General features: G+C 42.6%; 1 protein-coding gene across 1 annotated transcript in view; it reads left to right on the top strand.

The window, feature by feature from the left end:
• WASHC4 (WASH complex subunit 4) overlaps positions 1 to 24,249 on the top strand; it is a 987,939-nt gene that overhangs the window by 95,584 nt on the left and 868,106 nt on the right. The window contains exons 5-7 of the mRNA XM_085653223.1: positions 19,616 to 19,661; positions 22,015 to 22,082; positions 23,211 to 23,293. Coding sequence (XP_085509349.1) covers positions 19,616 to 19,661; positions 22,015 to 22,082; positions 23,211 to 23,293 — 197 coding nt within the window. The remainder of the gene's footprint in view (positions 1 to 19,615; positions 19,662 to 22,014; positions 22,083 to 23,210; positions 23,294 to 24,249) is intronic.

Raw genomic sequence — 24,249 nt, 5'->3', positions numbered from 1 at the left:
CCTTTTGACATAAAATCAGCTTTTGTTTTAATCGCCAAATGCCTGTAGCAATAGTTTCACTTCAACAGCTCTCTGTTGACATCAAGCTCTGAAGCTGGCTGAGAGACTACAGCTGCTTCTTCCATTAAATTCCAAAGTAAATACCTAGAAATCTAACCTCAACTACCACTGGCAGATTATGTTTAAGGGGACTATCCTTGATGTTGAGAAGTCCGTAGTACCGTCGTCAGATATCTTACTATTGTAGATACCAGCCGCATTGTTATCGAAGATTGTGGGATGCAGGCCTACTATAAACCCTGCCAATTGTCAGTGTCAGTCACACATCAAGGATATGTCCACACAGACATGTCTGTCAAATGCAGAAATGGCTCTATTACAATGATCACACTGTAAAGGAGATTAAGAGTATGTCGGGCCAGATGTACAAAACATTGTTATGGTCCCAGTCACTTTGATATGGTAAACTTCTGTTGATTCCCAAAATAGGATTGTGACACTGTACTTAGTCAGGATTTGGAAACGTGTATTGTAGGCATCCTTTCCAAATGCGGAATCATTATGAACTTTAGCAGTGTTTTGCAGGCAAAGTCTGGTCACAAAACGTTGAAAAATTACCGACTCCTGAGTTGGAATGGTAAGCCATTTGCAAATGGAAAGAGGTCTCCTTGTGGCCTATTCCACCTTGTGAATGTTGACAATAAAAGTTTGTAGGGTAGTAGGCAGTGGTCCCGGGGACCAGTGCCACCTCTAAAGCAAATGTTTTTTTTTAAAGTAATCTTTTGTTGCTAAACGCAGCCTCGTGTCCTTAAGGAAAATGAGCTGCAATATAACATCTATCCTATCCTATCCTATCCTTATCTATCTATATATCTATATATATATATCTCTCTCTCTCTCTCTCTCTCTCTCTCTCTCTCTCTCTCTCTCTCTCTCTCTCTCTCTCTCTCTCTCTCTCTCTCTCTCTCTCTCTCTCTCTCTCTCTCTCTCTCTCTCTCTCTCTCTCTCTCTCTCTCTCTCTCTCTCTCTCTCAGAGAACTCTGGGTAGTACTGACATGTAGGGGGAGGACCGCTCGCGCAAAGTTTTTAAGCATAGGATTGGTACAGTGCCATCCATGCCGAGCTGTAAAATGACAAAAGCCTTTAACCACTCTGGGGACAGTATTACAGCTTTGGATTGGTAGAATACCATCCAAGCCAACCTGGAATGAATAAAAGCAATCCCTGACACATGTTTTGCCATCAGTATAGCTTGTCAGAGGTTTAGCTTTGACTAGACACAACAGACCACCCAGAATAAGTCAAAACAATAGTCTTTCAGGCTTAGAGTGCCGCACAAATTATGCAAAAAAGAGGCAGAGCACTCCGTGTAGTTCTAAAATGTAGGTGGTGAGCAGCTCCTGTATAGAGCACCCTACAACACCAGCGACACTCTGAATCTGCTCACCTCAAACGTCTGTTTTTCTAGCAAAGTCTTTAAGCATAGGATTATCTCAGTGCCATCCATGCCGAGCTGTAAAATGGCAAAAGCCTTTTACCACTCTAGGCACAGTATTACAGCTTTGGGTTGGTAGCAGGCCACCATCCCTATGATAGCCACCAACTGTTGTGAGTCACATCTTAAAACCTGACTAATTAATATTCATGAGGTAGGTCGGATCATGACCCAATCCAAATCAGAATTTTAAGACCCGACAGAAGAAGACTAAAATAAGCATAAACGTAATAGCGCTTGCCCCTGATGAACATAGCTGCAGTTTCCAGCAAGAGCATGAGTGCGAAAAAGGCCAGGGGGAATATGGGACTTGCCATACTTTTCCCCAAAATTGATCGCTAGAAAAAACAAAACAAAAGGATCACTAAGTTGGGCGGTTTGCTTATATCTTCCACCCATACTGATGCTTCCTAAGTAGCTCTTGAAATAACAGACACATGGATCATGATACTCATCATGCCCAGATAGGTTGTAAATCCTTGCTTTTCCCAACCTTAGGAGGTGCCCATATTTCAACACAAGAAAATGCCATCCTTGGTAAAGATGCAAACCAAGGAGGAAGGAAGCATTTATCATTACAGTCCTGTTAAGTTGAACTTTGCAGCTTGACTTCTGATGCCCTTGGGAGAGCAATGAGACTCATGACCACCAGGTGTCATCTTTAAAACCTATACACTTTGCCAGTGCCTTTTGGCAATGCAGTACAGCACTGGCCAAAAGTAAACAAGCATTTGCAATGCAATAGGTCTCGCATTTATAAGAGTTTGAGCTATTGGCATTGTAAAATTACAATGCCTTTTATTTATGTTTTGGTTTTAAAACAAATAAAAGGCATTGTCATTTACAATGTCAGTAGCATAAACTCGCATAAAAGTAGTGTGCGGCGTGCAGCAGTGTGCGGCGTGCAACAGTGTGTGGCGTGCAACAGTGTGTGGCGTGCAGCAGTGTTTCGTGTAGTAGTGTGAGGCATGCAGCACTGTGTGGCGTGCAGCGGCGTGCAGCAGTGTGCGGCGTGCAGCAGTGTGCTGCGTGCAGCAGTGTTGTGCAGCATGCAGCAGTGAGTAGCAGTGTGTGGCGTGCAGCAGTGTGCGGCGTGCAGCAGTGTGCGGCGTGCAGCAGTGTGCGGCGTGCAGCAGTGTGCGGCGTGCAGCAGTGTGTGGCATGCAGCGGCATGCAGCAGTGTGTGGCGTGCAGCAGTGTGTGGCGTGCAGCAGTGTGTGGCGTGCAGCAGTGTGAGGCGTGCAGCAGTGTGAGGCGTGCAGCAGTGTGGGGCGTGCAGCAGTGGGGCGTGCAGCAGTGTGTGGCGTGCAGCAGTGTGTGGCGTGCAGCAGTGTGCTGCGTGCAGCAGTGTGTGGCATGCAGAAGTGTGTGGCGTGGTTTGTAAACAACAAGAAAAGTGGACATCAAAGGAAGGGTGGGAGGGAACGAGCATATGGGGTGTGAGTTATAACGAAAGTTAATTGTTGTAAGAGGGGATGCAGGAAGTGAGGCCGAGCGCGCGCTGGCGAAAGCAGTCTGCTGCTTTCAAGTCCGATGCCAGATGCCAGCTTCGCGCTTGAATGCCTCACATGCACTGGCCATAAACCGCATTCCTAAGGTCTTGTGCCCCTTACTAACAAGCATTTGCAATGCTCCTTCACAATCCAGCCAATAGACAAAAACGCAGGAATGCAAGGCAATAAAACATAAGGGATAAAGGCTACGGGCATCGTAACACTGTACTGTACCCCATAAACCAGCAATCCGCCCCATTTAATAGCACCATTAATAACCCTAGAGCCAATCATAGGGTTGTTCAATGGTACACCAGCATGGGGAGCGCGACTCTGCTAAGGTACACTTGAGGAGTCAGGCGACAATAGATACATTTCCACTGAAGTAACGAGTCACCATTCACAAATGTGGACAGCTTTTTCTCCAGGTCTATTGTCATCCCATCCTTAACCACTCTAGTACCTGCGACTTGCAGAGAAGCATGTTCACTGTTCACGTTTAAGATCTGCATCCCTACTTAGAAATGGGGTTCCCTGCTGTTCTTTGTAACCTGAATGAGCTCGAAGGCGATGCCTGATCATGTATGGTTATTTACAGGACGGCAGTCAATGGGTCTTCCTAATTTCGAGGTTGGTTAAAGCAGAAACCGGCAATTCACTTGTGTTCCACTCCGCGTATTATGTTTTACTTCTTGGCCTGTCCTCGGGGCCTCTGCTGACTGACGGCCTTGACTGCAGTGATTAGTTCGAGCATGTATGACATTGAAGCCTGGTCTAATAATGTTGAGTGAAGTGCAATCAGCGCCAGGCCTGTGCATTAATGCCCGCTGCTCTTTTGTAAATGAGAAATCCAGGGGCCCTGAGCAGTGCGGGTGCTGCGAGCGCGCTGTGCTGTGAACACCAATTACATAAAAGATGAAATGTTTTGAATTATAGGAGTGGATTGCTTTTCCACTAATTTCCTCTCTTGAGTCTCTTGGCCAAGACTTGGGGTCGATTCAGATTTTCATTGGCGTCAAAAGAAACACGAGACACCCGCGCTTCGGGCATTATGTAAAGTATTTCAGCAACAGATCCCAGCAACAAAGGCGCTTTATTAATTCATGTAGCCTGTGACAGAGAGGAAGATTGGATTCTGCGGTTCACCATCAAAAAGATGTTCTCTTTAAAGATACGTGCGTTTCCATCTGCTGAGCCAAATGTTCAGTAAGATGATTATTTGCCTTCGACAGTGTACATTACATTTATAAGGTTTGCTTTCTAGATTCTCCTGCCCCTGGCTTGCAAGTTTAAATGCCAAAACAACGCTTGCATGTTTCTGTGAGACAAATGCGAGATATTGAGACTGGATGAAACCACATCCTGTGCAAACATAAGAGTGATAATTGAATTTAACATTGAGCCTGCGAGTCCGGATCCCCCGGGGCTGTATTGACAGCAGGGATGAAAGGGCAGAATTCACACCAAGTCTGATTGACTCGAGCACCAAAGTGCACTCGGCGGTGAAGATTGTCGCATTGACTGGAAGACAAAAAAAAAAAAGCCATTAATCAAGCAGGATGGCTCTGTCTCCCTTCACGCCCAGGGAGGAGGGAGATGCGAGCAGAGCATCAAAGGGCTGGGTGAGAAGGGAGGGGGGAATGCAAGGGTCAAAGCGGCGAAAGTGAAAGTAATGGAGCAGAACCTCAAAGGGCTGGGTGAGAAGGGAGGGGGGAATGCAATGAGCAGAGGAGCAGCTGTGCACGTGCATGTGATCTCGTGCACTCAAGGTTTAGGCCAGCCAAAAGACTGGGTAGCACTTTGAAAATTCCACATGTAAAATGTCTCTTCGAGCCTTTGGCTCGCGAGACCTAAAAACACAAAAAGCCAATAGAAGGGGCATGATGACGTGGCCGATTTTCTAAGTGTACACATGTGTTAACTTGCATACGCATCCCATAGCCTACAAAATGATACAAGCACCAAGAAAGAGTAGTGGGTAAGTGCTTTAAAAAAAAAAAATGTAATTTTCTTTTTAAAAGTGGAGGGGCTGACAGCAATTTGCTGCCTGGCCATTACCCGAAAAAAGAAAAAAAAAAGATTTTTTTTTTATATATATATATATATATATTACCTACTGGCGGTCGCCAGTAGGTAGTTATAGTTAGGACCCTGTTTCCATAGGAAAACCGCAACATTCTATTTTGAATAACTTTGGCGCCGGTCGACGAATCCTCGCGAAATTTTCAAAATAGGTGGGGCGCTGCGCTCCGCTCCTACCCTGAAAGTCTCGGGGGGATTCGTCAAGCGGGGGCTGAGATAAAAGGGGGGTCCCAAAACGCGTTTTTCCCATGCATTTTTCCATAGGACCTTTAGACACAGCTACAGCCCGAACGGCTGAACAGAGTTCCTTGAAATTTGGCAGAGAGGTAGTCTACAGGTCAAGGAAGTGCCTTTTGTAGGTTTGGTGTAAATCTGTTCAGTAGTTTCTGAGAAAATAGCCTTTAAATCAATATATATATCTGAGCCAGCTTACGGTGCGCTTACGGTGCGCTTACCGTACGCGTACGTTGACGTGCGCGAGCGCGATTCTGATTGGCTGTTAGATCTTAGTAAACATTCGAATCGGTCGAAACCAGGAAGCGGCGGCCGCCATTTTCTCTCTCGCACTCTGAGTGGGGATTCAAAATCAAAGGACAAAAACATGTAAAGGGGCTGTTTAGACAGCTCCTAAGCACCTAGCCATGTTGGGGGAGTCCCCAAAGATCCCCCAAGACCAAAAACGGAATTTTAATGTTTTCGATAATTTCGCCGATTACGCTTACCGTACGCGTACGGTAAAAAAATTAAAAAAAAAAAAAATTATCCATACTCTCCCCACCCCATGTGCAAATGGTGCCCGAAGGGCACCATTTGTGCATGGCATATCACAGCTGTGAAAAATTAAAATATTACCTTTCACAACGAAGCGCATCATATGTCCTCCATGTGCGCACGGTGCGCGAAGCGCATCGTGCGTACATGGCCCATCTAGCGTAAAGTGGGCACGCGGTGCGCGTAGCGCACCGCGTGCCCACCGTGCGTGCACGGCACTAACTGCGTAAAGTGGGCGCGCGGTGCGCGAAGCGCACCGCGTGCTCACTGTGCGCGCACGGAACCAACTGCGTTAAGTGGGCGCGCACGCCACGAATGGCGTAAAGTAACTTAGCATTTAAAAAACCGTACTAATTCACTGAAAAAACCATAGGTTTCACACACGTTATAGTTAGGAATTAGCATTTAAAAAACCTTGCAAATTCACTGAAAAAACCATAGGTTTCACACATGTTATAGTTAGCGGAAATTTTACTGATAAAAAACCAATGAAATTCCCCCGTTATAGTTAGTGCAGGCAACTATAACTCACGCGACCGCAATCTTCTGCTGATGACATATGTGTCTTTATGAAAAAAAAATATTTGTAATATATGTATAGCTAAAAATTTATGGAAGAAGACATGGGCAAATAAGTGTCTAAATAGAGTATTAGCATCAGCAGAGGGTTGCGGTCGCGTGAGTTATAGTTGCCTGCACTAACTATAACGGGGGAATTTCATTGGTTTTTTATCAGTAAAATTTCCGCTAACTATAACATGTGTGAAACCTATGGTTTTTTCAGTGAACTTGCAAGGTTTTTTAAATGCTAATTCCTAACTATAACGTGTGTGAAACCTATGGTTTTTTCAGTGAATATATATATATATATATATATATATATATATATATATATATCTGCAACGAAGGAGCGGGTGGTAATGGGGAGTAGGTGGGGAAAGGGCAAAAGCAACACACAAGGAAGAGCAAAACTGTGGCGCCGGGAGAAGCACATCTGAGAAAGCAACATGGATCACATAGGAAGCAGGGCGTTGTGCTGGGGAGAAACACACAAGAGAGCTTGTAACATGAGGAAGACAGCAACGTGGAGCACAGGGTGTGTATTTGGTGGGGTGGAAGAGAAGCACCCAAGGAAGAGTGCAGGAAAAACACATACTCATGAAGTGTCTTCGTAAAAAGATGTTCCCCAAGCGTGAGCTGTGGAAGGATAGAAGACAGTCATCAGAGAGATGGCGAAGAGGCTGTGTTCCAGGGGAGGGACAAACAGAAGTTGCACAACCTGGGACAAGGAAAGCCATCCAATAAAAAGCAAGCATATGAAAGTGACAACAAGGTCAACATTAGTAAGCAATGGGTGAACTGTAAGCTCACTGTAAGTTCACAATATGTCTTATCAATGCAGAAAGCTTGTGACCTAAAATGGACTACATTATGCAGAAAATTATATGATGAGCAAATAGCAAGCTCAGAGATGTATTCCCTTACTTATTATACCTTACCCATAAAGACTTTGCTTATTTATTCATTTAGGAGCATTGTATGTAGGGGAGCGTTTGCATGTAAATCAGTCCAACATACTTAGGGAAGCACATTCCTATAAAGTTTCTAAGTGATGTGCACATTTTTTGGAAGGACTAAAAACATTAATTACTGATATGGTGACTGCATGTTTTACTGACAAAGCTCGTAAGGTACCTCTTGTGACCATGTACAGACATGACTTTTAATACCTCTCGTGGTAAGTGCCCTTCTTTGTCTTCATCACCTCAGTAAACCTACTCAGTTTCTTGATACATGCCGCTCTAAGACAACGTATCCTTATCCTCATCCTCTTTATACCCATTGCCTTTACAGTGATGCAGCTGGTATGCCATACCTTTTGTCTCACACATGACCCCAAACCTCCTACTGTTCTGTCCTCCATCGGGGCTGCCTCATACGCTCAGTTTCCATGGACCCCCTCGTCTATGTTGGGTCCACACCCTCTTCCTTCTGCTTCTTACTACTCAGTGATCCCTCACTATAGGATAGGCAGAAAGGCAGCCAATGCCCTGCTTGGCAGCACTAGATCAAGGAGATTTACCCTCATCTTCCCAGTCTCTGCCAGCAGTGTTCTGCAGACCGGCATTTAAGAGTCTCATTAAAAATGCGTTACTTGTCCTTTCCCAGCTGCCAGCTCTCATCTGCAATATTCATCTGCTCTGTTTTGACTTGCGTGATCAGCAAATGATGCCTGGCTGACGCGGATAATCCCCTTTCTCTGTGGTGTGTCCAGATTCTCTGCTCAGATGCAGGATATCTTGGAGGTAGGGCAGCCAATGCAGCCAATGCAGAGACTCAGAGCTACTATTCTCTTTCATTCGCAACTGGCCATATCCATCATGTCAGCCTCTTATATCAAAATTCAGCCTATTTAGCGTGAGATCTAAAAGAATGCACTAAAAATGTATGATTCTGATTGTAGTAAGTATTGAGACATGAAATCAGACCTGCCAGTGACCCAGCAGGGATTATAGATTGGTACCATTCCTCTGTTGCAGAGCTTCTGCTCTGGAACAGAACTATGCTTGGAACCATAGCACATCAATATGTAGGAACTGTGACACCATACCACCTCAGTGTCTGAGTCCGTGTCCAACTAGCTACAGTGCCTCAATTTCCCTCCCAACCTTACTAGAGAAACAAGTGAATTGGCACCCTAGAACACAACACTCTCGACCCTCTCAGAGATCGCAGTAACAGGACACACAATTTCGCTCTCCCACTCATTTTTGTCCACAATGAGATAAACAGGAGACATGAAGGAAGTTTAGAATATTTATTCTAACTATTGTGCTTTGAAATGCAGTGTACGTGCCACAATTAAAACACAAATGCATAATACAAATACTGTTAGCATGGTTATTAATCCATATACCATAAAAAGCCCTGTCATGTTATAGGACAGAGTGAACTATCCCCCTCCATTGCAACTAAAGCTAAATAATTATGTATGAAAGATCTCTGGGATTACTGGCAGACCCCCGTACCTTAGCATACACAGATGGACACTCCACATGTGTGTGTTCCTGGCTCATGTGCTCATCTGTGTGATAGGACATGTGTGCACATAAACAACAGCTACATTCTTGTGTTCTGTCTAGGTGCTAGTGCTAGTGCCAGTCCAGAAAGAATAACCAGGGCCATTGTTGTTTGACCTTGTCAGTACTGTTCAGACTAAATTCCAGGAAAAGAACAGAAAGCGGAAACATATGCAGGTTCCGTGTGAATATACAATGTGGCACAAAAGCAAATGTGTTTATCCAGTAATGTGTGCAAAGCAAACAAGCATTTGCAATGCAATAGGATGCTGTTGGCATTATAAACGACAATGCCTTTTATTTACGTGTTGGTTTTTAAAACATAAATAAAAGGCATTGCAATTTACAATGGCAATAGCTTAAACTCTCGCAAATGCGAGACCTATTGCATTGCAAATGCTTGTTTTTATTTTGTGTCTGCTATTTGTACAGCGCTCTGATACCCAGATGGGTCATGTTCGCGTTAAATAAAACTCCTAAAATAAATAAATATAAGCATTATTCCTGTAAGACTGGCAGAACTGAAGAACAGTCAGTCGCATGGCAAAATCACCAGTTAAAGGCCAGTAGGGACACTCACACAACACAGGTGGGGCTGGTGCAGATTTAGATACATGTCAATCATTGATTCAAAGGTGAGTAGTGCTGGGTACAGTGATTCACAGGTCAGGATCATCTCTGAAAGATGAACAGAGTTAAAGAAGAAACAATCCAACGTCAGTATTACTCCTGAAAGGCTGGCGGAACTGAGGAACAGCCAGTCACATACCACGATCAAAGGAAAAGGCCTTTGGGCTCAGTAAGGGTCAGCCACATGATACATATGCACCAGAAATGCGATTATTGCTGCTTTAGATTGAGTCACATCCCAGAAAAATGACTCCAGGTTTAATAGTGCTGATACAGTGAGACAAATCACTATCACCCCAGAAAGGCTGGGGGATGGTGTCTTGCATCAGAAAGGGTCCTAAGAGCTGGGGCAAATTCAACCTTGTCCCAATCAACCTTGAGCATCTGAGTCTACCAAAGCACTAGTGTATTACATGATGGTGTGAGTGAGTGAGAGTGTGAATGAATATGAATGAGTGAGAGTGAGAGAGAGAGTGAGAGAGAGAGTGTGTGTGTGTGTGTGTGTGTGTGTGTGTGTATACACGCACACATATCAAGGAACTTCAGTAAGTTACTCCATCTGTTAATTTTTTAAGTCCTAATTATGATAATTAAAAACATAAAACGGTGAAAGCAGGATACAAGGCAAGTTGAACAGGCGTGCACATTGCTTTGCTCAACCAATCGGACAGCCCTTAAACTTCTTTCTCAGCTGCTCTCAATGTCCAGACCCTAGGACTGTGCCACGCCAGGATTCCCATCCTAACGCACAACATATGGCGCAATAATTAATTCATCAAAAAATAAAAAGGATCTCTTTGAATGTATGGATGTGCGGACTTGATATTCAGTCAGAGATGAATGGTGTCTGCTAAAACCTGGCACCGCAAATATCCAATGAATAAATGAATGAATAGGAAATTTATAAAACCCAAACTCCTGCCCAAGGGCGTCTTCGCAGTACAAAGAAGGGTACGGCTACAGAATTGGTTAACCTCGTAGAGACTCTTGATACCTTACGGGACAAACGCAATTAATATAATTAATGTAAACACATAGCTGGTTTTTACGACCAGGCGAAAATGAATTTAGAAATACATGTGTTGGCTCTTCTTAAACTCGAACAGCAGTACAATGCAAAACAAATATTATGCATTTTCCTAGAAGCCTCGTGCCATTTACCTCTGGGGCACGAGTGCAGAGTTCCACAATTTACAAACATCCTGGCAGGTGCCCCCTGCCAGGACGCAAACCCTCACTCACGTGTAGGAGAAGTTCAGAAACCCAGAGCTCACAGTGTACGCAGGCCGCAGTGGCCGGCTGCCAGCTCCCAGACTCCTAGCGTACATTTATAAGCGCTGTAATGCAATCCTTCTCACACATTGTTCTTTGATTGATAGCAGCAGACACAGTCGGCACCCGGCATTAATGGGATACATTGAATTACTTTACGCTGGCACTTGCTTTTCCTCAGTGAAAGTGTGCTGGCTCTCCAAAAAGAAACCGGCTTTGTGGAGCTTTGGGTACATTTATCACCTGATAACTCATACCCTATAGGGGCTAGACGGCGGAGGTTCCGGGCGTTTCCATTACTAAAGTCACCAGTTTAGAAACTGCTCCGCGGCAGCACCCCCTCTGGGCATACATGGAATGTGCTGGTCCAGCTGTGGAAGAAATCACACACATCCTGCTTAGAACTGGCGCAGGGACACCCCGTCTAAAAAACAGAGAACAATCAGTGAGCCAATCAACGCCCGGAACGGAGCGGAAGCTACTCGTTGGCTTCCTGTGGAAGATTTGCAACGATGACAGGAGGAGCAATTAATAATTGTACAGCTAAATGACACACAAGGAACAATCCTACTGCCCGCTTGGGAGTTAGTTTCAAAGCCTGGTAGACTCGGTTCGATTGCATATTCTGCTCACCTGGAGCCCAACAAATGCTCCAAAATAAATATTATAAATTCTTCTAATGCGTAATTAGTGATGATGTGTCCACCCACCTTCCTTTTTTGCTGAAAGCTTCCATCAATCATTCCATAACGAGAGGGATCAGAGGGGGTCGGCATTAATAAATAAATGAATGTCTAATTATCTCTAAGTAACACGCCTTGGCTGAACTTGTGCGTCCTCCCTTGTGGCCATCTCTGACAACCAGGGTCACATGAAGGGCGCAGCCAAGTGTCCAGGTATTCGCCCTACAATCAACCCTTGCAACATATGCTATGTTGTGTAACAAATAAACAGCGACACACTCCAGATGGGTTGCTGCACAATTTTTTAAATCAATACAACTGCACCTAATTAGACACAGTTCCAAACACGTAACACCGAGGAACACAATCCGCTTTTTTTTTAGTCGCAGTGACTTCTGAGCACATATTTTTTTTATTCTAGATTCAGATTTCTCAAAACACTGGATAACAGCTGTCCCAGCAGTATGCCTGTAAAGTTTTCACTGCAACCAGGCAACCCAGAAGCTGCATAAACAGATAATGACACGTGGTGGTGATCCACGCAATTCCTTTTAAGCTATACATCCTGTACTAGGGGGTCCAAATGTAGGTCCAGGGAAGCCTGACTCATGTCACATTTTTTTTGAATAACCAATAGGTAAATAAGTTCCCTGAAAACAGAATTCTATTTAAATGTATCTAATGCGGGCATCCTGAAATTATAGCACTGATTTTAACTTGGACAGTCACTTGACATCCATCTGTAAACGATCAGTATCTGGAGCATGTGAGACCACATATGGCCCGGAGGAAGGGTTCCCATGGAGACCAGATGCATCACCGCAGTACAATCTAACAAGCTGATATACTTGCCCTTGATGCCTGCTGAGCCTCTGTTATGAAGAAATACTCTAATAAGGTAGCACTGAGAAGTACTGTAATCATCTAGTACTGTCTCTCCATGGACCTGTGGATTTACATTTCTGAAGCCCTGCTATATTTACGGAGTGTATTAAAACAATGAATTATTTGACAAGCAAAAGCATTATTTTCTAACAAAAGCTTAAACTCACAAGATAAACACAACAAGCGGCAGGGAAAGCGATTGCGAAAGTGAAAGTCATCGCTATTGTAAAACAAACAAACCAGCGAGTGGTTTGAGCGCGCGCGCCATAGCGAGACATCTGGTTTCAATTATCGCGCCCGTGTCTGGGCACGATAATTGAAACCACATGGCGGCGGTGCGGGTAACCGACACCAAAAGGCCATGGGCGGAGCAATGCGCCCGCCTTTGACCAATTGCGTGCTGTCTTTGTTAAAAAGACACACGCAAAGGCCAATAGCGTGGGACAAAACGAAATGCACACGCTGTCAGAACCAGCTCTCTCTTGCTGGCGGTTGACACAGGAGCAGGATGACGCAAGCTCCCAATTCCTCCTCAGAACTCCCCGGCCTCCACAATATCTAAATGCGTAGCCAGAAGAGCCCCAAGGGGGAAAAGGGAATTGGACAGAGAAGAGAATGCACACACTGGTGGTCTTCCTTTCTGCTTCTTCTTATGTAGTCTATCTTTTCTCTGGCTCTTGCTGTAGTTCGTGAGCTGTAAATAAACAATTACATGTAAATCACTTTCTACTTCCCTTTTCTTCCTACCTATGTCTTTCCTTATTCTCTATTGTACCCACCCTGATGCTGTGTGCCTTTGCTTCTCTTCTATGCTACTCGTTCTTCTGTTCTTATGTGTTTTCTCTGTAAGATAAATAACTTGTGTTATTATATATCCTTCTCCCTTCCTGACCTCTCTTAGTCTTTTTCCCTAAAACTCACTTACTGGACAGAGAACGGAAGCCTTGGTTTATTTTCTTATTCTTCTTCACCTTTTATTGGTTGTTCTAACTACTGTGGCTTCACTGTAGTTTTGTTCTTCCTTTTCTGTGTCATTTGTATTCTGCCCTCAAGAGTTTTTTTTTTTCTACTCCCTATGGTTTCTTATTGACAGGAATCGGAACTCACTCGGAACTACTTAGTGTACCTTAAACCTTTTATATACTAGACTTGAGCTGACTCAACTCGCACCAAAAACTAACGCTACATCAAAACTTGTGTTGACTTTTTAGAACGCTGTAATTTCATTCACTAGAACCTGTGCTTCAGTTTAACTTCCGCTGCTGCGAAGTTCGGAACGTTTTCTTTGGTAGAAAAATGGAACAGTCTTACTTGGGGTCGCTGGCTACTTCCAAACTCTAAATTCGCCTCAGAATTCTCGCGACGCGTAGCTTCTTTTCCCTGACTAACGCGACGCGTTGAGGTAACCTCCTACTCCTCTCACAGTTCAGGTGAAGTGCGCAGCTCTCCGCGCGCCTCACCGTTATCACGCAAATCTGCCAAATCAACTAGAGCGCTAACCCGTTTCGGATTAAGGAACTCTCTGCCACCATGTTGCATTCGACCTCGCACCAAATGCTGTTTACACAGTTTTGACAACACAGCCACCATCATTCCTTTCTTCTTATACTGGATACCTCTCTTGACATGTGACCTCTTTGTTGGGGACCTGACACACGCACAAGCTTGTGCGATTCTTATGTCAGTTTTGAAACCCCCTACATGAGGTCTCTCGCTGCGCGAGCAGTGCTGCACACTGCAACGCTATGCGCGTGACCTAAAAGGGGGCCTACAACGTGCACAGTTAGGCTAACAGGGGAAAAACTTCAATGGGCCATGCAGGAAGCATACAATACCTCAGCCTTGAAGTCTAAATTCACTTGCAATCTTATATCTACAGGTCTTAATTACAGACTCCTTTGGAGTATACGTAGCATAATTGATGATATGGATTATGACTTTGACAATAGCAAATATTATGACCTTTTCAAATCTTTTTGGGGTGTGTGTGTGTATATGTATATATATATATATATATATATATATATATATATATATATATATATATATATATACTATCTTCAAGCTTGCTGATTTGACAAATGTTCATCAGTCCAATTTCCTAGCTGAAGGTGCTGCTCTCTTTCCATCAGCAGAATAACCGCTCCTTTTGTAGTGAGTCACACAAGGAAAAAAACATGTTAAACGAACATCTTGTTTCCGTAACATTTATGAGAATGCTTAATAAGAAAGGTTTAGTGGGAATGAAAGCAATCTACATCCCTTACATTGTATACTGATCGGCATACGAATAAGCAAAATTATTGTAAAGCAAACAATGTATAATTATATGGAATGTGTGCATGTTTTTATGGGCTGTCAGCTATAAATCTATGGGACACAAAGTATAGAGTATAGCTTATACCAAGGTTATATAAGTAATAAATAGATCATGCAGATTATGTAGAGTGTAGGTTATTGAACATATGGGCAAATGTCCCTAATATGGAAGCCTATTCATATTGGATGTAAGGGTTTCAAGTCAGGTTGATGTTCTTTCAGTGATCTGTTTGGCCACACATTCAATCAGATTATGTGCTTATGTTGGGTTTATTCTATATTGGCTGCCAGTACAGCTCTTACATGATTTTCATTTGCTGCCCACAAACAGGTTTGCTATCTTGCAACAGTTCATTGACCGAAGCAAAATTACAACCTGTGATTTGCCCTTTTTTTAGCCTGTTGTAATTGGAATCAGAACAACCGAAAACTGTAGATTCACTCTAGGAACTGCATTCTAAAGAATACGAAAAAAGTGCGCAGCCTTACTCCCCACCACAGAAAATACAAGACACAAGGTATTACAGCAGAGCCATCCTTGTCAGACGAGTGCAAAATATTCCTTAATTACATCTTGCTGGGTACCACACATATAGAATATGAAGTATGGAGAATAAAATCTGGCCATTGAGGACACCTTCCAATTTATTACAAAATATCATGAGAGGAGAGCTGCACTCACACAAATTTACAGGGTGAAGAATCCCACATTTGAAAAGAAAAAGCACAGAGGTTAGTTCCTAGGGGAAATATTGGCCTATTATTCCTCATAACAAGTACAAATATGTTATAATTTGTGCTATAATTAACATACAATTGCAAAGATGCAGAAAAAAATAAAAAATATTGATTTCAATATTAAATAATCAAGGGCGGAGCCTTACCCCTCTACTAAATCAACCTTTCAAACGTTGAGAAATGGAAAACCTTAAAGACTGCAATCCTTTATGGCTAATGCTGGCTTTGTAGAACTTTAGGGAGTTTTTCCTGCTACTCCTCTACCCATGGCACATATAGCCGTCTTGACTGTGTTATAGTTTCTAGGCTGGACCTGGATAAAATCGCTGTTACTTGGGAGTCAAGATTGTGATAACAGCTGACGGGAAATATGCCTGTAATATGGGGATGGTGGTAGAGGGGCTGTATGCCTCTGTGCACTTTTGGTGCACGCTACTGCTCTCCATTATGGGACAGGTGGCAGTGGCCAAGATGATACTGCAGCTGCGTTGTTTGAACCACCTTCAACACACTCTTTGGCCTCTAAAGCTGGGCGCCTTTAAGCAGCTAAACAGCATCTTGGTATCGCTGGTATTTGCTGTGGAACTCCCAGGGGTGTGGCACTGGAAACACTTCAAGTGGACCAGGAGCCGGCCCACATCCAACACACTGCTATGCAACAAGCTGAAGAGGACGATTGGTAGAAGGTCTTATTGAAGGGTACATGCAGTGGGGAGCCCTTGTCGGTGCTGCTGATTAGAGGGGTAGCCAAGGGCCTGCGGTGCCCTATGTTGTTCCCCTGACTGCCTAGATATGAGAACAGATTGTTAAAAAGGTTGTCGGGCACCCGCCATTTGCCAGGGACTTAAATATCTGGGACTTGCAGCCCTTTCGTCATATTAGCAGTAACATGACGGTAGCTGCATGGAGAGAAAATGGGTACCAATTACTGGATGACTTGTACCCGACGGATGCATTTATCATCTTCCAAGAGGCACAGGACACCTTTGGGGTTGGCCCTGAGCAGTTTTTGCAATATGCTAAACTAGTTGGGACAGCGAGGGAGGTGTGGACAGACTTCCCCAAGCTCCTCCCATGACACACATTTTGTAAAGCTTTTTACGGATTGGCGTGAGGCGTCACCGGACAGCACTAACATACAAGGCCCTGAAACTAGATTAGTCTATGCATGAGGATGGTGTCAAGCATGCCTGGGATGTGGACCTGGACGTCCTTCTCACTGATAGAGAATGGGCAAGGGCTGCGTGTAGGAGTGGAAGGTATCTGCGAATGCACATTTTTAGTCCATACACTTTAGCTTTCTTCACCATACGTTTAGGACTCCAAATATATTAGAACAAATATACCCAACTAGATCTCAGGATTGCCCTTGTGTACGAGATACGTTGGAATGGCCACTTGCAAAAGAAATATGTTAAAAAATTACCAGGTGGGACAAAAAAGTGCAGGGTGAATTTCTGGCTTGGGGAGCCATTATAAAGGATTTTTTTGCTAAGAGAGGGGGTGCTGAGGGGCAAAGGGATACCTGAGGCACAAACTAAACGCATACCCAGGCTGGTGATCATGGGATGTGCTTGTATTGAATTTGCTGCAATGTGTGCACCTCTTATTTCTGTTGATTGCTGAAACGGCAAATACAAGACACAAGAATAACAGCAAAGCCATCATTTTCAGAGTGCAAAACATCCCTCAAATACATCATGCTGGGTACCACACATATACTATAAGAAATATGGAGGTTAAAGCTTGGCGATTGAGGATGACTTCCAATTTATTACAAAATACCAAGAGTGGAGAGCTGCACTCACACAAATTTACAGGGGGAAGAACCCCACATTTGAAAAGGGAAGCACAGAGTGGTTAGTTCCCTAGGGAAATATTGGCTCATTATTCCTCATAACAAGTGAAAAAAATGTTGTACTTTGTGCTATAATTAACATACAACTGCAAGAAAGCAGAAAAAAATAAAAATATTAATTTCAATATTGAATAATCGAGGGCAGAGCCTTACCCCTCTACTAAGTCAACCTTTCAAAAGTTGAGAAATGGAAAACCTCCTGGCTTTGTTGATGTTTGCCGGTCCATGCACCCAAACGTTGGGGAGTATTCCGGCTACTCCTCTATCCATGCCACATACAGCCGTCTTGACCGTATTCTAGTTGCTGGGCAGGACCTGCATAAAATAGCCTGTACTAAATAGGGGTAGATTTCTCTGTGACCATGCCCACTGCTTGTGAACTGCACTTTGGGTGCGGGGAGTGGTCTTTCTTTGACTTGAAGACTGCTGCCAGACATCTTGACGAATGCAGTGTGTGCCTGACAGATCTATCTGAGGCACTTTACGGCTACATGACGGAAAATTGGGGATTGACGGGCACAAGGTCAAATGAGTAGGAGGCGCTGAAGGCGGTGGTAAGAGGGGTGTGCTTGAGCAAAGTGTATGCAGTGAAGAAACAACTTCAGCAAACAGCATGGGTTATGCTTGTATAGAATCTCACCTGCTGATAGACATATTTGCTACAGTGTGTGCTCCGCTTATGGCTAATGAATACTGATAGCTGTGGTTATTCATACACTCAGGGCCGGTCCTATGACTTGTGGGGCCCTGGACGAAAGGGAAGATGTGAGACCCCTCTAATTTGCATGTGACATCACAAGAAATGACTTCACAGAAAATCGACATCACAGGACTATTGATCTTCTTTGTCATTGTTGAAGAGACGTAGTATTGATATCAGTAACATGGATTAAAAGACAAATATCCAAATGAAATATGTCCATCTATTTAAAAACTGTATTAAGTGGATTACATTAGTCACATTGGATGTAAAAAGTAGACCTAGGTCTCACAAAGATGGCTATTGTTACTCCAAGGCAACTGATTGTTACCAGATTAGTGCAGATTAATAATTCAACAGAATTGCGGAAAATAACTTGAATGGTATCAGTAAGGCATGTGGCAGAGCAAGCCAATAAATGTAGTAATGTAAAAATGTTAATGGCCGGACTGTATTTTGTTTTTCTTTTTCCAAAATGTGGTGGTGAAAACAGTGGCCATCTTTAAAATGTGCCCCCTCAGGCATACTAATGGCTGTGTAACTGCCTGATCCTTACCACACCATATCTGGCAATAAACTCTGGAAACCTGACTCCCATGTGAATGTTGTACGATTGCTGCTAGACTGCAGCTTGATTTCAGAGATGACATGGGGTGAGTTGGTGGTGTTCAAGACACACTTTTTGTAGTTTTACTCACTTTTCTCTCTTCCCTTGGGCTTTACTCAGTAGAGGGAGGGAGGAGTTGCAGTTTCAAAGGCTTTTCACCTGCTACTGTTCAAGCTAGTTGGGTTTGTTTTTTCCATTTAATGTGTGTATAGCACATGGATTGTGCAGCGACCCATGCCATTCCATAACTTGCTGGAGCAGGAAGGAGGCCGTCATCTGAGATGATGCAATATAAGAAGAAACAACCACATTTTGGGCAGATTGAAAGATGAGCAACTCTCATGGTTCCCTTTGTCCAAATTTATTGATGTGAAAGAATTGGGGTACAATATATCAATTGTTTTGCCTTTTTGAAGGCCAAAACAAAAGCATGTGTGTTCAGAAACGTACTCCAGATTCACTAGAACAAATTAAGTTATGTGACTGTGTGGCCAGTTTAGTTGGAAGTCTTCATCAAGTCAAATCAAGTAGAGCGTAGTGTTCTTTGAGCACAGGGATTAAGAAATGTGCTCTGATTTGGGACACAACACTGATTGACTAGTCGAAGAACTGTGATAAACCCCTGTAGACTATTCTCTCTGATGGTTGTGGCAAAATTGACTTGCACTCAGGTAGGTGCTTTGTGTGACATGGCTGTTATTAAAATGTTTATTCTGTACTATCTTTAGTTTTAGGAGTCTTTTGGAAACCGAATGGCCCCACAGTGCTTCTATTCGGTTTTTATTTTCCTTGCCCTTTAAAGTTGCTCTTTATGAAATCAGTTATACAGTACACTATAGTTGTTTTGTTTTGTATCGCAGGAATAAGTGTAAGTTCAACTCTGTTATATTGGACTTGTTGAACATGTATTCTATGCTGTCATTGATGCATCTATTTCTGTGAAAAACTAATAAACCTATATATAAAATAAACAATAATTGTAACATCTTCTTGTTTTGCTAGGCTGAATCAAAGTTTTATAGTGGCCTTCTGTTTTATGGAGAAGGCGGTAAGTAGTACCATAGTTATTATTTTCTATTTTAAATAAGAATGTTTCTCTACTTCTTTTTTGGAAACAGTTAATTTAGTAATTTTTCAGAAGCCAGGTGTAAAAATAGAACAGATTTTACCTGTAAGATGATAATTTTACTGCCTGCACTTCACTTGTACTTACACGTGTTTTAGGTTTTTTGATGAGTGAATGTGTAACTATGACAACTGTTGCAATAATTATGTATTTCAGTTTTGAGAAAAGATTGGAGTAGGAGTGAGTTTATCACTATATTTGTTGTATGAGCACAGCAGATGGTTCCACAAAAAAGTATTAAGGTCAGAGACACTTCATTAAGTGCTGCAGGCCCCGATGGTGAGAGAGAAGGTGTGAGCACTGTAGGAGAGAGCAGAGGTCTACAGGACATTTTAACTGAATCTGGACCACAGCGGCATGGTTGCAATACGGCACCAAAGCAGGAAAGAGAGCACATGGAGCACTGCCGCATGCACCTCATAGTGGTCCCTTGACCATAAATCCATGAACAAAGATATAATAAAGTCTAGCTTCCTAAACATGCCAAGCAGCAGTATTCTAGGTGACTGTTGAGGAAGACGAAGTATAAGGGGAAGAAAGTGCTGGAGGTAGTAGTCTTTAAAGGCATGCACATCTAACTCATAGACTGAGATAAACTGAGGAGGAGAATGGGTCTAACCTGGAAACCCAAGAGATTATTCTCTGGTGTCAGTGAGTGGCTTACTACCCAAACAATAAATTCAAAAACAGATTGGATGAACAGAGGATGTCCCCACTGGAGATTCAAGAGAAAGCTGTAGTTCTTAAAGTAGCGTCCAATTACTGTAAAACATGTTAAAACTTCATTGAGTCTGCTGTGTCAGGATCCAAGAAGGTACATAAAACATTACCATTTCTCCGGAGGTGCTCAGCTGCTGTGACAAGTGCTTTGGATAAAAAGAAGGAAACATAAGAATTGACTGAGAGCTGCTTGTCCTACTGAAAGAGAATGGAGGGGGTTGTACTTTGAATGCTTGATGATGACTGCTGGAATCAAAACTAAAGTTTAAAGTAATATTCCCTTCTGTGTGAATTTGGAAAGTTAGCAGTTTGCACGATGGGTTAGAGATAAATGCTAGATAACAATATTCTACATACCCTAAAGTAGCCTGACGACAGCATAGGTCTTTTTACAGCTGTGAAAAAGTATTCCTCCAACCAAGAGGCCAGTGAACCTTGACACTATCAGACATCACCCCAAAAACACGGTAGCGGTAATGAGTCCTTTTAAGATCTAAAGGAAATTCGCCTTCTGTGAAGATAAGAGCAAGAGTTCTGCTCCCATCTTGGCTAATAGCATTTTTACAGGGCAGGGATGTTCACCTTTGAGCTTTTTCCATAAACACATATAAACATTAAGGCACATATGCAGGTAAATTCACTTTATCTATCAGCAGTGTTTCTGTGCACAATAATTTTCCTGCCTCATGCAAAAGGTGTAAACCCTTGAGTCTGTACTCTCAATATCATTGATTTCTTAGGGAAGAGGGCAGGATGGTCGAAGAGGTGTTATGGTATTTCTTCACATGGTGCTGTTCCACTCAGTGTCCTGATATGGAAGGGGCTAGCCCCCTGGACGGAAAACAGGAGGTATTCTTGCACTTGCCTGGAAGGAAAAGAAGAGGCAGTCTGGGACTGCTGGAATCTCTGTGGCTCTCCACCAGAGTACTGCAAGGACATCCCTTTTGTGAAGAAAGCCCAGATGATCTCATTTTCCTAGGTAGCTTTCCCTGGCCACTGATTGGTTGTTTGAGGTGAGGACCCTCTGGCTCGATACAGTAGTGGTTTGTTATTCGCTGTTGGCCCACCGACTTTCCAGATGAGTCTCCATCCTTTCTCTTCATGGCCTTTGCTGCTTAGCTGACAGCCTTCTTAATGCATCCAGTCTCGCCTGTGTGTGGGACAGTGTCTGTCAGAAAACATGATCACATCTGCTCCTTCATCCTGCCTTAGAACTCACTTCCCCTATCGGTTCTAGCGTGCTATGGGTGAGTATCAGTGGGGACCTCAGGGCTGCAGCAAATGTTGTGAAACTTTTCCAAATACGTTTGAGGATCTTGGTCTCAGTGCACTGGTCTCCTGGCAAACCAACATGAGCCGCTGTCCTACTACAGACACTGTTCCTAGATAAAAGGCGTTGGAAGTGTCTGTGGGCTTTCCTGTATGTTGAGGGATTTGGGGTTGTATGATCCACAGCATGGGACAGAATCCATCCATTCAATGCGTAGTACATTCATTCTAATTGTTGAAGACTTCTGAAGGTTCAACAAATCTGATTCTTTTTGTCTTTTTCAAGCACCGGAATCCAGCATGATGGAGGGTGATTCACAAATACAGATGGGAAGATTTGTTTCCTTCTTACAGGTGAAAGTAGCAATGCATTTTATTTCGTTCAATAATTCTTGTTTTCTAGTAACACGACATCTTTCTGTAACGGATCATTCTTAGTTTACAGTTGGCTTTGTGGTTAACTCAGTTTGTACGACACCTAGAGATCATCCGATGAGCTTTCAGGTTAATACCTCAGTGTACTGGTGTTTAAAAAAAAATATATATATATTTTCACACTGCTCAACAAAACACTATTTCTTTCAGTTCTTCCTTTATATTCAGAATGTGTCAGTGTTATTATAGCACTTTGCATTGCAAGCAGCAGAGCACAGGGTGTGTACATTAAAGCATTGAAATGCCAGAATAATGAGACACAACATTAAATGTCTGGCACTTGTACAATAATTTCAACCAATATATATTTCAAGTTTGCATTAGGAAATGTCTGATCTCAGTTTAACTTCTATTAATTACCATCAGTTATCAGATTGTCGATTGTTATACACTGTTAGTTTTTGTATTGTATTTGTAATCTATGACAGCAAGAGATGTAGGGCATAAGAATATGTACCCCATAGCTTTGTTTTAGATTCTAAATTACAGATTCACATACTGCATAGTCTGTTTGGCCACTCCATCCGTCTTTCAGTTTTATTTATCTTGACAGATTGAGGAAAACCTAAATTTATGAATGTTGCACCAGTAAAATTTATAACAAGAGAACCAATCCTTGATTGTAGCCCTTGTTCAAATGTTGGTCCAGAATAAAGCAAGAAAAAATCATTATGTTGTATCTTTTAATTGGCGTGATTCAGTGTACTATGAAATATGTTTGCCCAGTGAAGTAAATTAAAAGCTGGTTATCTTAAAAGTGTGTAGTGGATTCCTTCCTGATCTACAGCAGCTTCCCAATAGTCATTGTTATTATAATCATGAATAGATTTAGTACCAACCCACCCCAACTTCTTAAAATGTTGTCATGCATGTATGCAACTCTTAAGATGTGTTCGTTTAAGACTTCTGCATGGCTAGAAAGGTGAAGCAAATAGAGCTTTCTAGAGTAATTGACAAACTCTTTTTTTGACCGTTTCACATTCTTTTTAGGCACTTTACATTTTTTTACTTTAGGTTTTACTAATCATTCAAACTTTGTTATTGTAGGAGTTGTCTTGTTTTGTTACTCGGTGCTATGAAGTGGTGATGAGTGTTGTTCATCAGTTGGCAGCACTATATACCAGTGACAGGTAACTAAGTATATTTTTCTGTCTTATAAATACCTTTTTTAGTGCAATTTTGTAGTGTTATAATTACAAATGGCTTAGTTATTTTATTTCATTTGTATCCACGCTCTAATTGTATTCATAGTTTGCAGTTTACTGTGTGAGTTTTAAGGTAGCTCAAGCAGTCAACCCCATAATAGACAGAACCTGGAGGATGCACAAGCCTAGGATGTGTTAATTGGCTAATCTGCATGAAATGATGGAAGATCATGGTTTACTGATACCTGGTGAAAAACACAACTTTGAGACATGATGTACTGTTTTGTTTCATTTGTCCATATCACATGCTCTAGACTAGACTACTTCCTCATCTCGAATTCGACATTGCATGTTTTATCGATTTGCTTGTTACACAAGTGCAGTGTATCACATCCTTCCCTAGTAACATTAGAGCTAGAACTGCGTCATGTCATTTCGACTTCCAAATGATGACGTATGAAGTTTGCCAAGTATTAGTCGTCCCCTGAACAGGCAGTCTTAAAGGACCATTTACTTTCTTACTTAGACATGGATAGAATCACAGTAACATATCCACAGGAACCACATGCTGCAGGAAAGGGAGCCCTGAGAGATAGTAGGATGAAGGGCTCTGCCTTGCAAAATAATAAGTGAGCGATGAACATTTCAAGTTATTGGGAGGGATATAGAGTGAATTGAATGAATTTGAATGTTATTGATCATGACATGGTTAATTAAAACCTTTACAGTTAGAAAAAAAAGGGTAAATACAAATGTGTGTAGTTTGAGGGCTCTTTGAAAAACACGTTAGAGTTATACTATTAGCGCTGTACAGTGCCCGGTGTGCCTCTAATTAGATGTCTTCAAATTGTGCAAAAAGATTGAAATAGTGGTCTTAACAAAAGCAAAAGGTCATTTAGAAATAACTGCTGTGCAAGCTGGTTGTTCTTTCAAATAGTGGG

This window comes from Triturus cristatus, chromosome 4_1 (genome assembly GCF_964204655.1).
Source record: "Triturus cristatus chromosome 4_1, aTriCri1.1, whole genome shotgun sequence".
NCBI classification, from domain to species: Eukaryota; Metazoa; Chordata; class Amphibia; order Caudata; family Salamandridae; genus Triturus; species Triturus cristatus.
Note: the sequence above shows the minus strand (reverse complement) of the source record. Positions and strands in the feature narration are given on the sequence as shown.